Source organism: Rhinopithecus bieti, unplaced genomic scaffold (genome assembly GCF_001698545.2).
Source record: "Rhinopithecus bieti isolate Rb0 unplaced genomic scaffold, ASM169854v2 scaffold_2888, whole genome shotgun sequence".
Taxonomy (NCBI): domain Eukaryota; kingdom Metazoa; phylum Chordata; class Mammalia; order Primates; family Cercopithecidae; genus Rhinopithecus; species Rhinopithecus bieti.
In genome coordinates, this window is record NW_016804209.1 from 4,520,884 (window position 1) to 4,534,023 (window position 13,140).

A 13,140-nucleotide genomic window follows, 5' to 3' on the forward strand; every position below is an offset into this window, starting at 1 on the left:
TCCCGCCCCGCCAAACTGAGCAATACCCAGAGAGGATGGAAATGGCGAAGTGGCCTAGCGCCTGCCCGCTCCCGCGCATGCTCCCTGACTTCACTAGGGTCACGCTGCAGCCCGCAGGAAGGAAAATCCACTTCTCCGCGTTTTGCAGGTGACCTGGAAGCGGTTCAAATGCTCTGGCTTCTCAGAAGAGGAGGGGACCGGGCGGTAACGAGGAGCCAAGGGGAGGCGACGGCTCGTAAAACCCGGAAAAGCTTTCCCGATCCACTCTGCGGGCCTCCGAGCGCCTCCAGACATGCGCAGAAGCCTCTCCCGCGGTGGCGGCAGTGGCTGCCGTGGCTGCTGAGTGTCCAGAGCCGGACGTTCCGGCCGCTTCGGGCTGGCGGCTGGAGAGCGCCCGCGTCATGTCGGCCCAGGGGGACTGCGAGTTCCTGGTGCAGCGAGCCCGGGAGTTGGTGCCGCAGGACCTGTGGGCAGCCAAGGCGTGGCTGATCACGGCCCGCAGCCTCTACCCCGCAGACTTTAACATCCAGGTGAGGTCCCGGCCGTGCATGCGGCCGCCCTGCGGGGAGGTGCGCGTTCCGGTCGCTCGGGTTGCCCAGGCTCAGAGCTGCGCCTGCCTGGAGGCAGCCGCCTCCTGCCCGGCCCCCTCTTTTCTCCCCTCCCACTCCCTCTTCTCTCCCCTCCCATCCTACACCTTGCTCCTACACCTTTCACCCGCCTCGCTCCTACACCTTTCACCCGCCTCGCTCCTACACCTTCCAGGAGCCCTCTCCCCACCACTTCAGAGACGGCCGACCCCGCTTGAGGTCGGGTGTGCTTGAGTCCCTGGGGCCCTGCGTGCCATCTGGCCTAGACAGCACATGATCGCGACTAGCAAAAGGCCATTCGCTCATTCATTCATCATAATGGCAGCCGTTTGTTCAGTGCCAGCGACTTTGGAAACATTATTCCACTTAATCCTGGGAGCCTGAGATTGCAAGTGAACCCCAGGGTCACACTCTTAGCCGCATGGCAAGGCTGCCATATATGTGGCGGTGTGTCACCAGGCGGAGCTTCACTCTCAGGTCCTCCCTTCCCGCGGGAGGGCCAAGGAGAGATGCTGGATGAGCTGGGAACCTTCCAGGCAGGGGTGAATGACCAGGGTACCTGATGTGTGTTGCAGTATGAGATGTACACCATCGAGCGGAATGCAGAGCGGACCGCCACCGCCGGGAGGCTGCTGTACGACATGTGAGTGGGACGCTTGCCATCACTTTTACTGCACTGCATCTCTCCATGAGGTTTTGTTTCTGTCTGCAGAAGTGGGAGTTGGGGGAAGATCTTCAAGTTCATCTACATCTTCGATACCTAAAGCAAACCTAGTAAGGAGTCCAGGTCTGCCATAAATTGCTGATGTGGCTTTTGCAGAAGAGTTTAATTGTTATTCCTATGTTTTATCCTTGTTAAAACTTCTGTTCCATAATTCATTCTAGAAAGAATATGTGCTCATTGCAAAAATTCAAACACTACTTCTTATAGAGAATAAAAAGTGAAAGTGCCTCCTAAACTCAACCAGAATTAAGTTTTGTAGGCAGTATATCTATATATATATACATAATACATAAATAGGTTTTTGGGGGGAAGAGGTGACAAGTGAGACCATACTACCCTTGCCCTGCAGCATGTTTCCTTTACTCACTGTAATGGATCCCTTCCCATATCAGTACGTGGAGATCCACTGCATTTCTTTTCATGCCTGTGTAGTGTTTCGTAGCCACTCTTTTCTTGGTAGACATTTAAATAGATAGTCTTAAATTATTTGAAATTGTGTTCAGTGTGTCAACAATTCTGTAGTCATATTTTGGTGTTTTTCTGTGGAACAGATTCTAAGACATTTTCATAGTTAAAGGTTATGCGCATTTGAAAGTTTGATACACTATGAAATTACTCTCCAAAACGGGTGATCCCAATCTACGTTACCACCAACGGTGTATAAAGAATGTGTTTTCCCATACCCTTCCCAACATTGGATATTATTAGTCTCCTTTTAGTTCCTACCACTGTGATAGGAGAAAATGGTATCTTGCTATTTTTTTAAAAATTCTGTACTACTCGTACTAAGATTCAGTATTGTTTCAACTGTTCTCTTTGGCTATGTGTATTCTGTGATTTGCCTTTGCCTATTTTTTCTTTCGAATAGTTTTTTATTCTTGTTGACTTTTAGGATTTCTTTCTATATTATGGTTGTCTTTTCACCTATAAAGCCCACTAAAGACTTATGTGAGTACTCTCATTTTTATAAATCAAATAATTCTTGTTTTTACATTTTTATTTTGGTTTGTTTTGGCACGTCTAAGCATTCACTTGGAATAAAGGAAACTTTTTCACCAAATGCTAATGTTTTTTTTTTGGATACTGTATAGACTTTGACATTTTAATTTAATGTATTTATTTTAAAAATAGGTTTGTGAATTTCCCAGACCAGCCGGTGGTGTGGAGAGAAATCAGCATTATTACATCAGCATTAAGGAATGATTCACAGGACAAACAAACCCAATTCTTAAGAAGTAAGAAGAATGGTGTATAAGTTACCATTTCTGGAATACCAAATCATAGATAGTAATTTCACACACAAAAAAGTCACACCTGGGGTATTGATAACCCTATATATGTTTTATTCTTGGCAACCAAAGTCTATAATAATGTCACTCAGTTCCTTGATTTGCTTAGAACCCTGTCAGCTTCTTTAAAGAATATGGATTTGTCAGTGAGACAAGAAATTAATTGTATATATTTTTAACAGGTTTTACAGTAACCAGATAGCAGCTATAGATTAACTAGCTCTCCACAAAATAGGAGAGAAGCTTTTAGTAATTTAGAAGCTTTCTCTTTAAACTTCTCCATGTTGCTGTAGTCAATCAAAGATTTCAAATTCTACATAAAATAGCAAGTAGATGTTTAGGTCATTTCAGCTTCAAAAAGCACATGCTCTCTCTCAGCCTGCAACAGGCATTCTTGTGACCATTCACATACGTCATTGTTTTTTGAATTTGATCAGTCTGCCAAATATTTTACCATTATTCAGCAAACATCCTGTGCCAGATACTATTGGCCCCAAAAGGCTGCCAGGTTGTAGGTGAAACTTAACCACATTGGTGTCACATGTAGTGTTTACTGTTCTGTACATGAAAATGCCTTACTCAGCACTTTTTGCTGCAGTCTTTTCTGTCCGCAAGAAACTTTTAAAAGTGAAATATGTTTCGTACAGGTTTATTTGAAACTCTGCCTGGTCGGGTCCAGTGTGAAATGTTACTAAAGGTCACGGAACAATGCTTCAACACTTTAGAACGATCAGAAATGTTGCTTCTACTTTTGAGGCGCTTCCCTGAAACGGTGGTGCAACATGGGGTGAGATTTTATTCTTTCCCTTCTCTTAATATAAAATACAATGGGTCATCAACAGATTCATCAGTATGGTGAGGAGTACAAAGCAGAAGTTTCTGAAGAGTACTGGTTAAGATTGAACTGAAATAAAAGGTTCTTTGTTAGTAAAGCTAAACGGACATTCTTTTACCAAATTTTCGAAGTTTCCAGGAGAAGCTGTTTTGTCAGAAAATTACCAAGCTCTGACAGTACTATTTATTTGCAATCCGTATGTTAAAAGTAATCTTTTTCCATTGTATTCTACAATATGCTTTTGAATTTAGGGTACAGTTTATAGTCTTTTAACAGATGCGTTTTTCCTGTGCTTCTGCCCTATGAAGACTGTTTTCATTCTATTCCTTCCCCTTCCTTTCATCTGTACTAATTATTGAGTGCTATTGGCAGGCATGGGTAAGTGCTAGGTATCTCCTATCTTCCTAAACCCCCTTAAGTAAATAGTATCCCACTTTACAGATGACGAAACTGAGCATTTCATGTTTTAGTAACTTCCCATAGCGAGTGAGGTGTCAGGAGTCAAACCATTCATTCGACTCGTTCATACTCTGTGGCTTATTCTTTCCCATGCCAGTTTTCTGGCATCTGGCCCTGGTTAATCATTTCCATACCTGCTTGTGTTAGTCTCCTAGGGTTGCCATAACAAAGTACCACAAACTGGGTAGCTTAAAACAACAGAATGACTCTCACAATTCTGGAAGCTAGAAGTCTGAAAGCCAGGTGTTGGCAGAGCCACGTTCCCTCTGAAGGCTCTGGGGAAGAATCTTTCTTTACCTCTCCCCGGCTTCTGATGGTTGTCAGTACTCTTTGGCATTCCCTGGCTGGCAGCCGCATCACTCCTCCAATTTCTCCTCCATCGTCACATGATCTTTCTTTTGTGCCTGTGTCTTTACATGGCCTTTTTTTGTTTTTTGTTTGTTTGTTTTTGAGGCAGAGTCTTGCTCTGTTGCCCAGGCAGCAGTGCAGTGGCAGGATCTTGGCTCACTGCAGCCTCTGCCTCCTGGGTTCGAGCAATTCTCACGCCTCAGCCTCCTGAGTAGCTGGGATTACAGGTGTGTGTACATGGTCATGTTGTAAGGACGCTAGTCATTGGATTGAGGGCCTTTCTAATCCACTATGACCTCATCTTAATTAATTATATCTACAAGGGCACCTGTTTTTTTTTTTTTTTTTTTTTTGAGATGGAGTCTCGCTCTTTCGCCCAGGCTGGAGTGCAGTGGTCAGATCTCAGCTCACTGCAAGCTCCGCCTCCCGGGTTTAGGCCATTCTCCTGCCTCAGCCTCCCGAGTAGCTGGGACGCTGGGACTATAGGCGCCCGGCCACCCTTGCCCGTCTAGTTTTTTTTTTTTTTTTTGGTAATTTTTTTAGTAGAGAGCGGGGTTCAACCGTAGTTAGTCCGAAGGATGGTCCTCGATCTCCTGACTCGTGATCCACCCGTCTCAGCCGCTCCTAAAGTGCTGGGATTCAGCAGGCCTTGAGCACCGTGCCCTGGCCAGGGCACTTTTTTTAAAAAAAGTTAAGATATATATGAGGTCACATTCTGAGGTTCTGGGGGGATATGAATTTGGGAGACACTGTGCAGCCCAGCACACTTTCTGTTCATAACTGTGACCTTTAACCTTCTGTGTGATGTTATCTTTCGCACTTTTCCACTCCTATGAGGCATCCCTGTGTGGTCACAAGGAAGCTGACACCAATGTCTTGGTGGATTTGGGTAAGAGACTGTCTACTATGCTAGGGCATCAGCAATGGAAAGGTAGCCTTAAAACTCTGACCTTTCTGCCCAATCTATGCCAGACTGTATGACTGGCTACTCCTGAGAACTGATCTTGAACATGATATGTTTTGTCTATATTGATACATCTTCATGTAGAGAATAAATTTAAGTTTCTTTATTTCTTAGAAAATCTCTGCCTCCAGTTCCAATGCTTCCTTTACATTTCTATAGACATTTTGTTAATTCTTGTTCATCGTTAATTAGAATTTTGCTAATTCTGAAGAGAATAACCAAGACAGAGTGGTCAGATGTTCAGGTGAATTTGGCCTTCTAGGGTGTGTGGCTGGTGCATTCTTTTACTTTCTAGTTTTTAAAATGTGATTATTTGTTTCTCAGGTAAGTTTGATTACACCAACTATGATAAGTTAAAAAAAAAAAAAACCCATTACTTCATATAGTTCTGACAACTTATGCTGTAACACATGTAAATGATTAATTTTGTTTTGAAATAGGTTGGCCTTGGGGAGGCACTGTTAGAGGCTGAAACTATTGAAGAACAAGAATCTCCTGTGAACTGCTTTAGAAAATTATTTGGTAAGGAAAATTGTATTCTCTATTACTTCTATGGTAAGTTAATATGCTGGGGTAAGTGTTGGTTCAGGGATAAGCTCATAGATGGAAGGCAAAGGAGCTCTGTGTGTTATGGCATTTAAGTTCTTCTTTTTTTTTTTATTTAGAAAGCATTTTAGCTAGGCGTGGTGGCTCATGCCTGTAATCCTAGCACTTAGGGAGGCTGAGGTGAGTGGATCACGAAGTCAAGAGATCGAGACCATCCTGGCCAACATGGTGAAACCCTGTCTCTACTAAAACTACAAAAATTAGCTGGGCGTGGTGTTGCATGCCTGTCGTCCCAGCTACTAGGCAGGCTGAGGCAGGAGAATTGCCTGAACCCGGGAGGCGGATGTTGCAGTAAGCCGAGATCACGCCACTGCACTCCAGCCTGGTGACGGAGCGAGACTCTGTCTCAAAAAAAGAAAAGCATTTTAAACAACTTCTAAACTTCTGTTATGTAAGATCTGATACCTCTGAAAGAATATGATAACTGTATATGTAAGTATGAAGCATAATAGTAAAGAAACATCTGAATTCAATGGAAGAACTGCACCCTCACCCACAGCGTAGAACTGCTTGTGTGTTTCCTCCCTGACTCCAGCTACTGGTGTCTCTCTGCACAGCACATTTTGAATACATGAGTCATAAGGGATTTTCCCCCTATATATTTTAGATACTACATCACATGAACTCTAAAAGCTTTTGTATCTGTTGGAACTCTAGGCTAGATAACCTAATTAATTTATTTCTTCTTTTTCTCCTCCAACAGTTTGTGATGTCCTTCCTCTAATAATTAACAACCATGATGTTCGACTGCCTGCCAATTTATTATATAAGTACTTGAACAAAGCAGCTGAATTTTATATCAATTATGTCACTAGGTCTACTCAAACAGAAAATCAGCATCAAGGTAAGGAAGAATATCCTGTACTTTTATTTAAATAGGCTTTAGTAAAATTGCAAATTCAGAAACCCCTCAATATTCTGATTATTCTCCTCTGGATACGTACCAGTTTGGGAGTGTTTCAAAAGATGGTATCTAGAAAAAAATACTAGAGTTAAAAGATGAGGCTTTTCTGGAAGCAATGCCACCCCTTGATCAAAACAGTCTTCTGGCTGAGCTGTAACGTTATTGCATGGAACATTATACATGTACCATGATGAGGTAGTGAAGTAGTGGAAATTACTTCTTGCTTATACCAGTGGCCTGTTGTCGGTCCTTGAGCAAAACATAAATGTGTTGGAATTCTGTGCTCTGTGCGTTTTCATGGGGAGTCAGACTTTCTTTATCAGGTACCATGTCAACAATAAGTCATAATGTTAATTGTAAGTTCCTTTTTTCTTCCATCTCAGGTGCCCAGGATACATCTGATTTAATGTCACCTAGCAAACGTAGCTCTCAGAAGTATGTAATAGAAGGGCTGACCGAAAAATCATCCCAGATCGTGGACCCTTGGGAGAGGTTGTTTAAGATTTTAAATGTTGTTGGAATGAGATGTGAATGGCAGATGGATAAAGGAAGACGGTAATAAATAGCTTATTTCCAGAATTGCCTATTGATTCTTTTGGCTCCTTATAAAACAAAACATGCTTTTAAAACTGTGTAATGCATAGGTATAGTTTTTGGCTAAATTTTGTGACACTCAATACTTAGGCAAAAGAGGATGGTTTTTCATTTTATCAAAAGATTTCTGGCTGAGCACAGTGGCTCACACCTGTAATCCCAGTGCTTTGGGAGGCTGAGGTGGGCAGATCACTTGAGGTCAGGAGTTTGAGACCGGCCTGGCCAACATGATGAAACCCCATGTCTACTAAAAATACAAAAATTAGCCAGGCATGGTGGTGCATGCCTGTACTCCCAGCAACTTGGGAGGCTGAGGTGAGAGAATCACTTCGCCGGGAGGCGAAGGCTACGATAGGCCAAGATCACACCACTGCACTCCAGCCTGGGTGACAGAGTGAGACACTGTCTCCAAAAAAGAAGAAGAAGAAAAAAAAATTCTTACTGAAATATGAACTATTAAGACGATGTTGTGTTTGAACCTCTCCTTGCTACTTTAGAGAAAAGCTACTTAGCATGTTTGTGTCATGAAATCTTCATCAGCACCCTAATTCAGAAGGGAAAAGTTACCATTTATATTGAACAATAAAGAATAGTTTTACATGCCTAGAGCAACATTTGGGACATGTAATGGTACCACCAGAGCTTTCCGTTAGACTTTTTGCTGACCAGCCCAGAGTAATCGAGTAGGTTTCATCATTCCTTCTTTTTTAGAAGCTACGGAGATATTTTGCATAGAATGAAGGATCTCTGCAGATACATGAACAACTTTGATAGTGAAGCACATGCGAAATATAAAAACCAAGTGGTGTATTCCACCATGCTGGTCTTCTTTAAGAATGCATTCCAGTATGTCAACAGCATACAGCCATCTCTCTTCCAAGGTTGGTTTGCAAATTTTAGTGTCCAAAAAGCCGGTTCATACTGTGGGGATGGTAAGGAAGATGAAAGTGTTTATCCACTATTGTTGGATCCGAATAACTGTGGGGCAGTACCAGTCCTTTTTACAGTTGGTGATTTGGTTTTGTTTAGTTTGGCTTAATTGGTAGTTTTTATGTAAGTATGTTTCATTAAAAGTTTCTATATCAAAGGGCATAATGGTACTGCACAACTAAATACAGATATCAAATGCCACTATTTTGAAAATAACAGCAGGCTGGGCGCGGTGGCTCACGCCTGTAATCCCAGCACTTTGGAAGGTGAGGCCAGCGGATCACTTGAGGTCAGGAGTTTGAGACCAGCCTGGCCAATATGGTGAAACCCCAGCTCTACTAAAAATACAAATATTAGCCGGGCATGATTGAGAGCACCTGTAATCCCAGCTACTTGGGAGGCTGAGGCAGGAGAATCTCCTGAACCCAGTAGGCAGAGGCTGCAGTGAGCTGAGGTCACACCTTGCACTCCAGCCTGGGCGACAGAGCAAGGCTCCATCTAAGAAAAAACCAGTAGATGTAACAGCATATTTAAGTAGATTTCATGAAGACATCACAGTAGGCAAAGATTTATTCAGTAAAATATCCATTTTATATATAGAGTGTATGCATAAATATACTGTAGAAAATTTGAAAAATGGAAATGAGTGAAATCACCCACAATCCTTCCAGTATAATACAGCATTTGTTTTTATGTATTGCCTTATAATATCCCATATATTTAGATTTTGTTTGGAATTTGTAACTATAACGTAAGTATAATTTGGTAGTCTTTTTATGGTACTTTAATGACTCACGATCATTATAAAAAATTTGCAGATACATAACAAATACAAAGAAGGAACTGTCACTTGTATTCCACTAGTGACAGGAAGTCTTTAACAATTTGGTATATATCTTTACAGTCTTTTTCTTCTATGTGCATCTACTTGTTTGTTTACCTAATTGAGATCACACTGAACATATTTTTAATGACTTTTGTCATGACAGTTGAGTAAGCTTCTCCCTTGTTTTAAGTATTCTTTTCCTAGCTGCATTTTTTATTTATTGATTTATTTAGGCTTGCTCTGTTGCCCAGGTTGGAGTGCAGCAGTGGGTTCAAGCAATTCTCCTGCCTCAGCCTCCCACGTAGCTGGGACTACAGGCGCTGCCACCATGCCTGGCTAATGTTTTGTATTTTTAGTAGAGACATGGTTTCGCCATGTTGCCCAGGCTGGTTTCAAGCTCCCAAGCTCAGGCCATCCACCCACCTCAGGCTCCCAGAGTGCTGGGATTATAGGCATGAGCCACGGCGCCGGGCCTCCTTGCTGCGTTTGTAAGTGTTGGTGTTTTCCCCATCCTTAGGTCCTAATGCCCCGAGCCAAGTTCCACTGGTTCTTCTCGAAGATGTATCGAACGTGTATGGTGATGTAGAAATTGATCGTAATAAACACATCCATAAAAAGAGGAAACTAGCTGAAGGAAGAGAAAAAACCATGGTAAGGCTTTCAAATGTACTTACTAACAGATTGGATGGGACGGTTTGCTAGAGATGAATCTTTGTAAAATGTGGCTTTGGAGCTAAATCAATAAAGCTTGGGTTTTAAAATTGTATGATATATTAATAATTACTAAGTCAGTGGTTCTCCACTGGAGGTGATTTGCCCTTTAGGGGACATTTGGCAATGTCTGGAGACATTTTTGGTTGTCACAGCTTGGTGGGGAGGGGTCAGGGATGCTGCTGAGCACTTCACAGTGTACTGCCCAAAAGGACAGTGATGAGGTGGAGAACCCACGGTATACGTTCCTTACACATGTTTTGACTGAATGGCATTGATTCCGTTTAAAAAACAAAACCAGCATGGCATCGGACCTCTAGAGCAGGGTGCTGTGTGGGGTACTGGCCTCAGAATGGAAAGCTCTGAGGTGTGCAGGGCAGCAGGAACAGCCTGTGGGCAGATGCAGAAAAGATTTCATGAAGGAGGTCAACACTGAAATCAGTGCTGAAAGATGGAGGGTTTTGTCCGTTGGAATTGGGAGGTAGATTTTGTTGAGAGGGAAAAGTTTGCACAAAGATGCAAGAAGCCCGAGAACGTGAAGAGTCGTCAGTCCTCTAACCTGACCAAGCACTGCCCCAAGCCCATCGAGGCTGTGCTCCGTGGTTAGAGTGCTTTTCCCTCGGATCTCTGCGCAGCTAGGTCCTGGTCACTTGGTCCCAGCCCAAACAAGTCTCCCTCTGAGACTTCTCCTGAACACCCATCTGAAGTAGCTGTCCGGGTCTCTCTTTTTACTCCTCTGTTTTAATTCTCTGCAGCATCCTCCTTGCTATCTGTGTTTTCTTGTTTATTCACTGACGGGTTTACATCTTCACTAGAGCACAAGCTCCGTGGGGCCTAGCATTTTCTCTGCCTCGTCCTGTACCGTACCCCAGGCATCTGAGTAGTGCCTGGGCTGGAGCAGGTGTCTGGCGACCATCTGGTGAAGGGGGGAATTCCCATTGATCCCTCCTGGGTTTGGCGTGCAGGCTATGGGATGGCTGTTTAAACCTGGCCCAGCTGTTCTTCCTTCCGGTTTTTTTTTTTTTTTTTTTTGGCCTGTCTGGCATTCATCTAGCGAGCCCTGTTCTCATAACCCGGCCTTCCACCCAATGTGGGATTTCCATCCATTTTTGTTTTCATGGTCTTAACTGATTTCATCCTGATTTTCATTCTATCCCTGAGTCTGCCCCAACCTGATGCAGGTCCAGACCTTAAAGGCCCATGAGCTCAGCTCAGAGATATCTTGCTTTGTTCACAGTGTTTTGTTTGTTTAAATAACCTAGCATTTAAAAATTAGAAACCAGGCTGGGTGCAGTGGCTCACGCCTGTAATCCCAGCACTTTGGGGGGCCAAGGTAGGAGGATCACCAGCCCAGGAGTTTAAGACCCACCTGGGCAATATAGTGAGACCCCATCTCTATAAAAAATGAAAGAAAAACTAGCTGGCTGGTGGCATGCCCCTGTCATCCCAACTGCTTCAGAGGCTGAGATGAGAAGACCCCTTGAGCTCAGGAGTTCAAGGTTCCAGTGAGTGATGACCACACCACGGCCCTCCAGCCCAAGCAACAGAGGGAGACCCTGTCTATAAAATAAAATAAAATAAAAAGTAGAAACCTAGCATTTCTCATAACAATCCAGATTTCTGACTTCCTTTTTGTAATTAGGATATCTGATCACATTGGCCCCTGGTGGTAACCCACAACTGGAGTTGGGGGGTGGCCCACATCAGTTCTCCAGCCAGCTTACATCACAGGCACGTGCGACATCACAAGTGGCTGGTGCTGGGATGGGCCTCTCCTGTGGGTCCCCCACTTGGTGCATTCTTGCTTCAGAGCACACCCTCAGTGCTTCAGAGTGTACTTGCACATTTCAAAATCAGTTTCTCTAAATTTAAAAACATTTGAAACTCACACTAGTCCCACCACATCTGGGGTCCTTTCATAACTTCCTGATCTTATGTTGAGGCAGGAATGTTTCCCGTAAGCTGCAGCACTAGCGCCATGCATGTTTGTGTATATTAAGTTGCCATTACTTGGCAAAGAACAGGCCCCTGATGAAATAGTACCTGGCAGATAGGGTTGTGGGGTTTTTTTTTGGTAGAGACAAGGTCTCTCTATGTTGCCTACATTGGTCTTGAATTCCTGGGCTTATGCAATCCTCCCACCTTGGCCTCCAAAACAGATGGGATTACAGGAGTGAACCACACACCTGGCCTGGTAGATAGGATTTGATTGGAAAGGTTGTTTTTTTCCTAATGCAAAAACATTACTTAGGGAGGATGAGAACATAGAGCAGAACGGTGGGGTAGGGTAAGGTTGCCAAGCTCAGGGACTAGCAGGAAGATACCAAGCTCAGAAAGTGGAGAGAAAGGTAGGCAGCGGAGGGAGGGGCTGACAGCTTCCTGCCCGTCTTACCTGAGATGAGCTTGAGGATTGAAGCTTTTAGTGACAATAGTTGGGCGTATTTTTAAATGATCTTAGTGGAGTAAAGATCTGCAGGAAAAATTTAATTTGGGTCATTACATCAGTAAAATGACCTAGGTGGACTAAAAGATTCAGAAAATTCTTAGCAAAATAAAATTCAGTGGAGCTGTTTTACCTTTACTTTTTTTTTTTTTTTTTTTTTTTGGCAAAACATCTTATTTTACCCAGCAGTATTTCCGATAATTGCCTTTCTCTGTAGCCCTCTCTTTTCTGAGGGCTTTATATTACTTGAGATGAAAAGCAAGAAAAGTAGAAATCTGTATTGTAAAATACAGAGGGCATTGTTACGTAAGCGCAGACAAATGTACTTTCTGACCAGGACCGTGCACTGGGTGAGGAGAGCGAGAGAGGGGTGACCAGTGCAGGGGAGTCATGCACAGTGAACCAAAGATAACTAACAGTTATTCTCTGACATTATTTCTTAGAAGACGCAGGCTTTAATTTTGTTGTTGTTGAGACGGAGTTTTGCTCCCTCGCCCAGGCTGGAGTGCAGTGGTGCGATCTCTGTTCACTGCAGCCTCTGCCTCCTGGGCTCAAGTGATTCTTGTGCCTCAGCCTCCTAAGTACCTGGGATTACAGGTACATGCCACCATGCCTGGCTGACTTTGTATTTTTAGCAGAGACTGGGTTTCGCCATGTTGGCCAGGCTGGTCTCGAACTCCTGGCCTCAAGTGATCCATCCTCCTTGGCCTCCCACGGTGCTGGGATTATAGGCGTGAGCCTCCACGCCTGGCCCCGAGTTTAATTTTATCCCAGTACATGCCAAACCATTATTTGGAAGTCAATTAAATCATGTCACATATTAGAAAAAAAGAGTAAACTATAAACAGGACCATTTTAAGCTGTGTCTCTCAAGGTAAAAATCTAAATTTTGACTTTCTTTTTTTTTTTTTTTTTTTTTT

General features: G+C 43.4%; 1 protein-coding gene across 6 annotated transcripts in view; it reads left to right on the forward strand.

Annotated features, from left to right (window-relative positions):
* Positions 1-12: 12 nt before the first annotated feature.
* Positions 13-13,140, forward strand: part of INTS10 (integrator complex subunit 10) — a 35,340-nt gene continuing 22,212 nt past the window's right edge. For 3 of the 6 annotated variants that reach the window (XM_017867286.1, XM_017867287.1, XM_017867288.1), the window contains exons 1-9: positions 13-530; positions 1,163-1,230; positions 2,443-2,546; positions 3,248-3,387; positions 5,647-5,728; positions 6,516-6,656; positions 7,100-7,271; positions 8,022-8,191; positions 9,584-9,717. In XM_017867286.1, coding sequence (XP_017722775.1) covers positions 402-530; positions 1,163-1,230; positions 2,443-2,546; positions 3,248-3,387; positions 5,647-5,728; positions 6,516-6,656; positions 7,100-7,271; positions 8,022-8,191; positions 9,584-9,717 — 1,140 coding nt within the window. In that variant the 5' untranslated portion in view covers positions 13-401. Of the gene's footprint in view, positions 531-1,162; positions 1,375-2,442; positions 2,547-3,247; positions 3,388-5,646; positions 5,729-6,515; positions 6,657-7,099; positions 7,272-8,021; positions 8,192-9,583; positions 9,718-13,140 lie in introns of all 6 variants that reach the window. The other 3 variants (XM_017867290.1, XM_017867289.1, XM_017867291.1) reach the window with 3 other exon arrangements.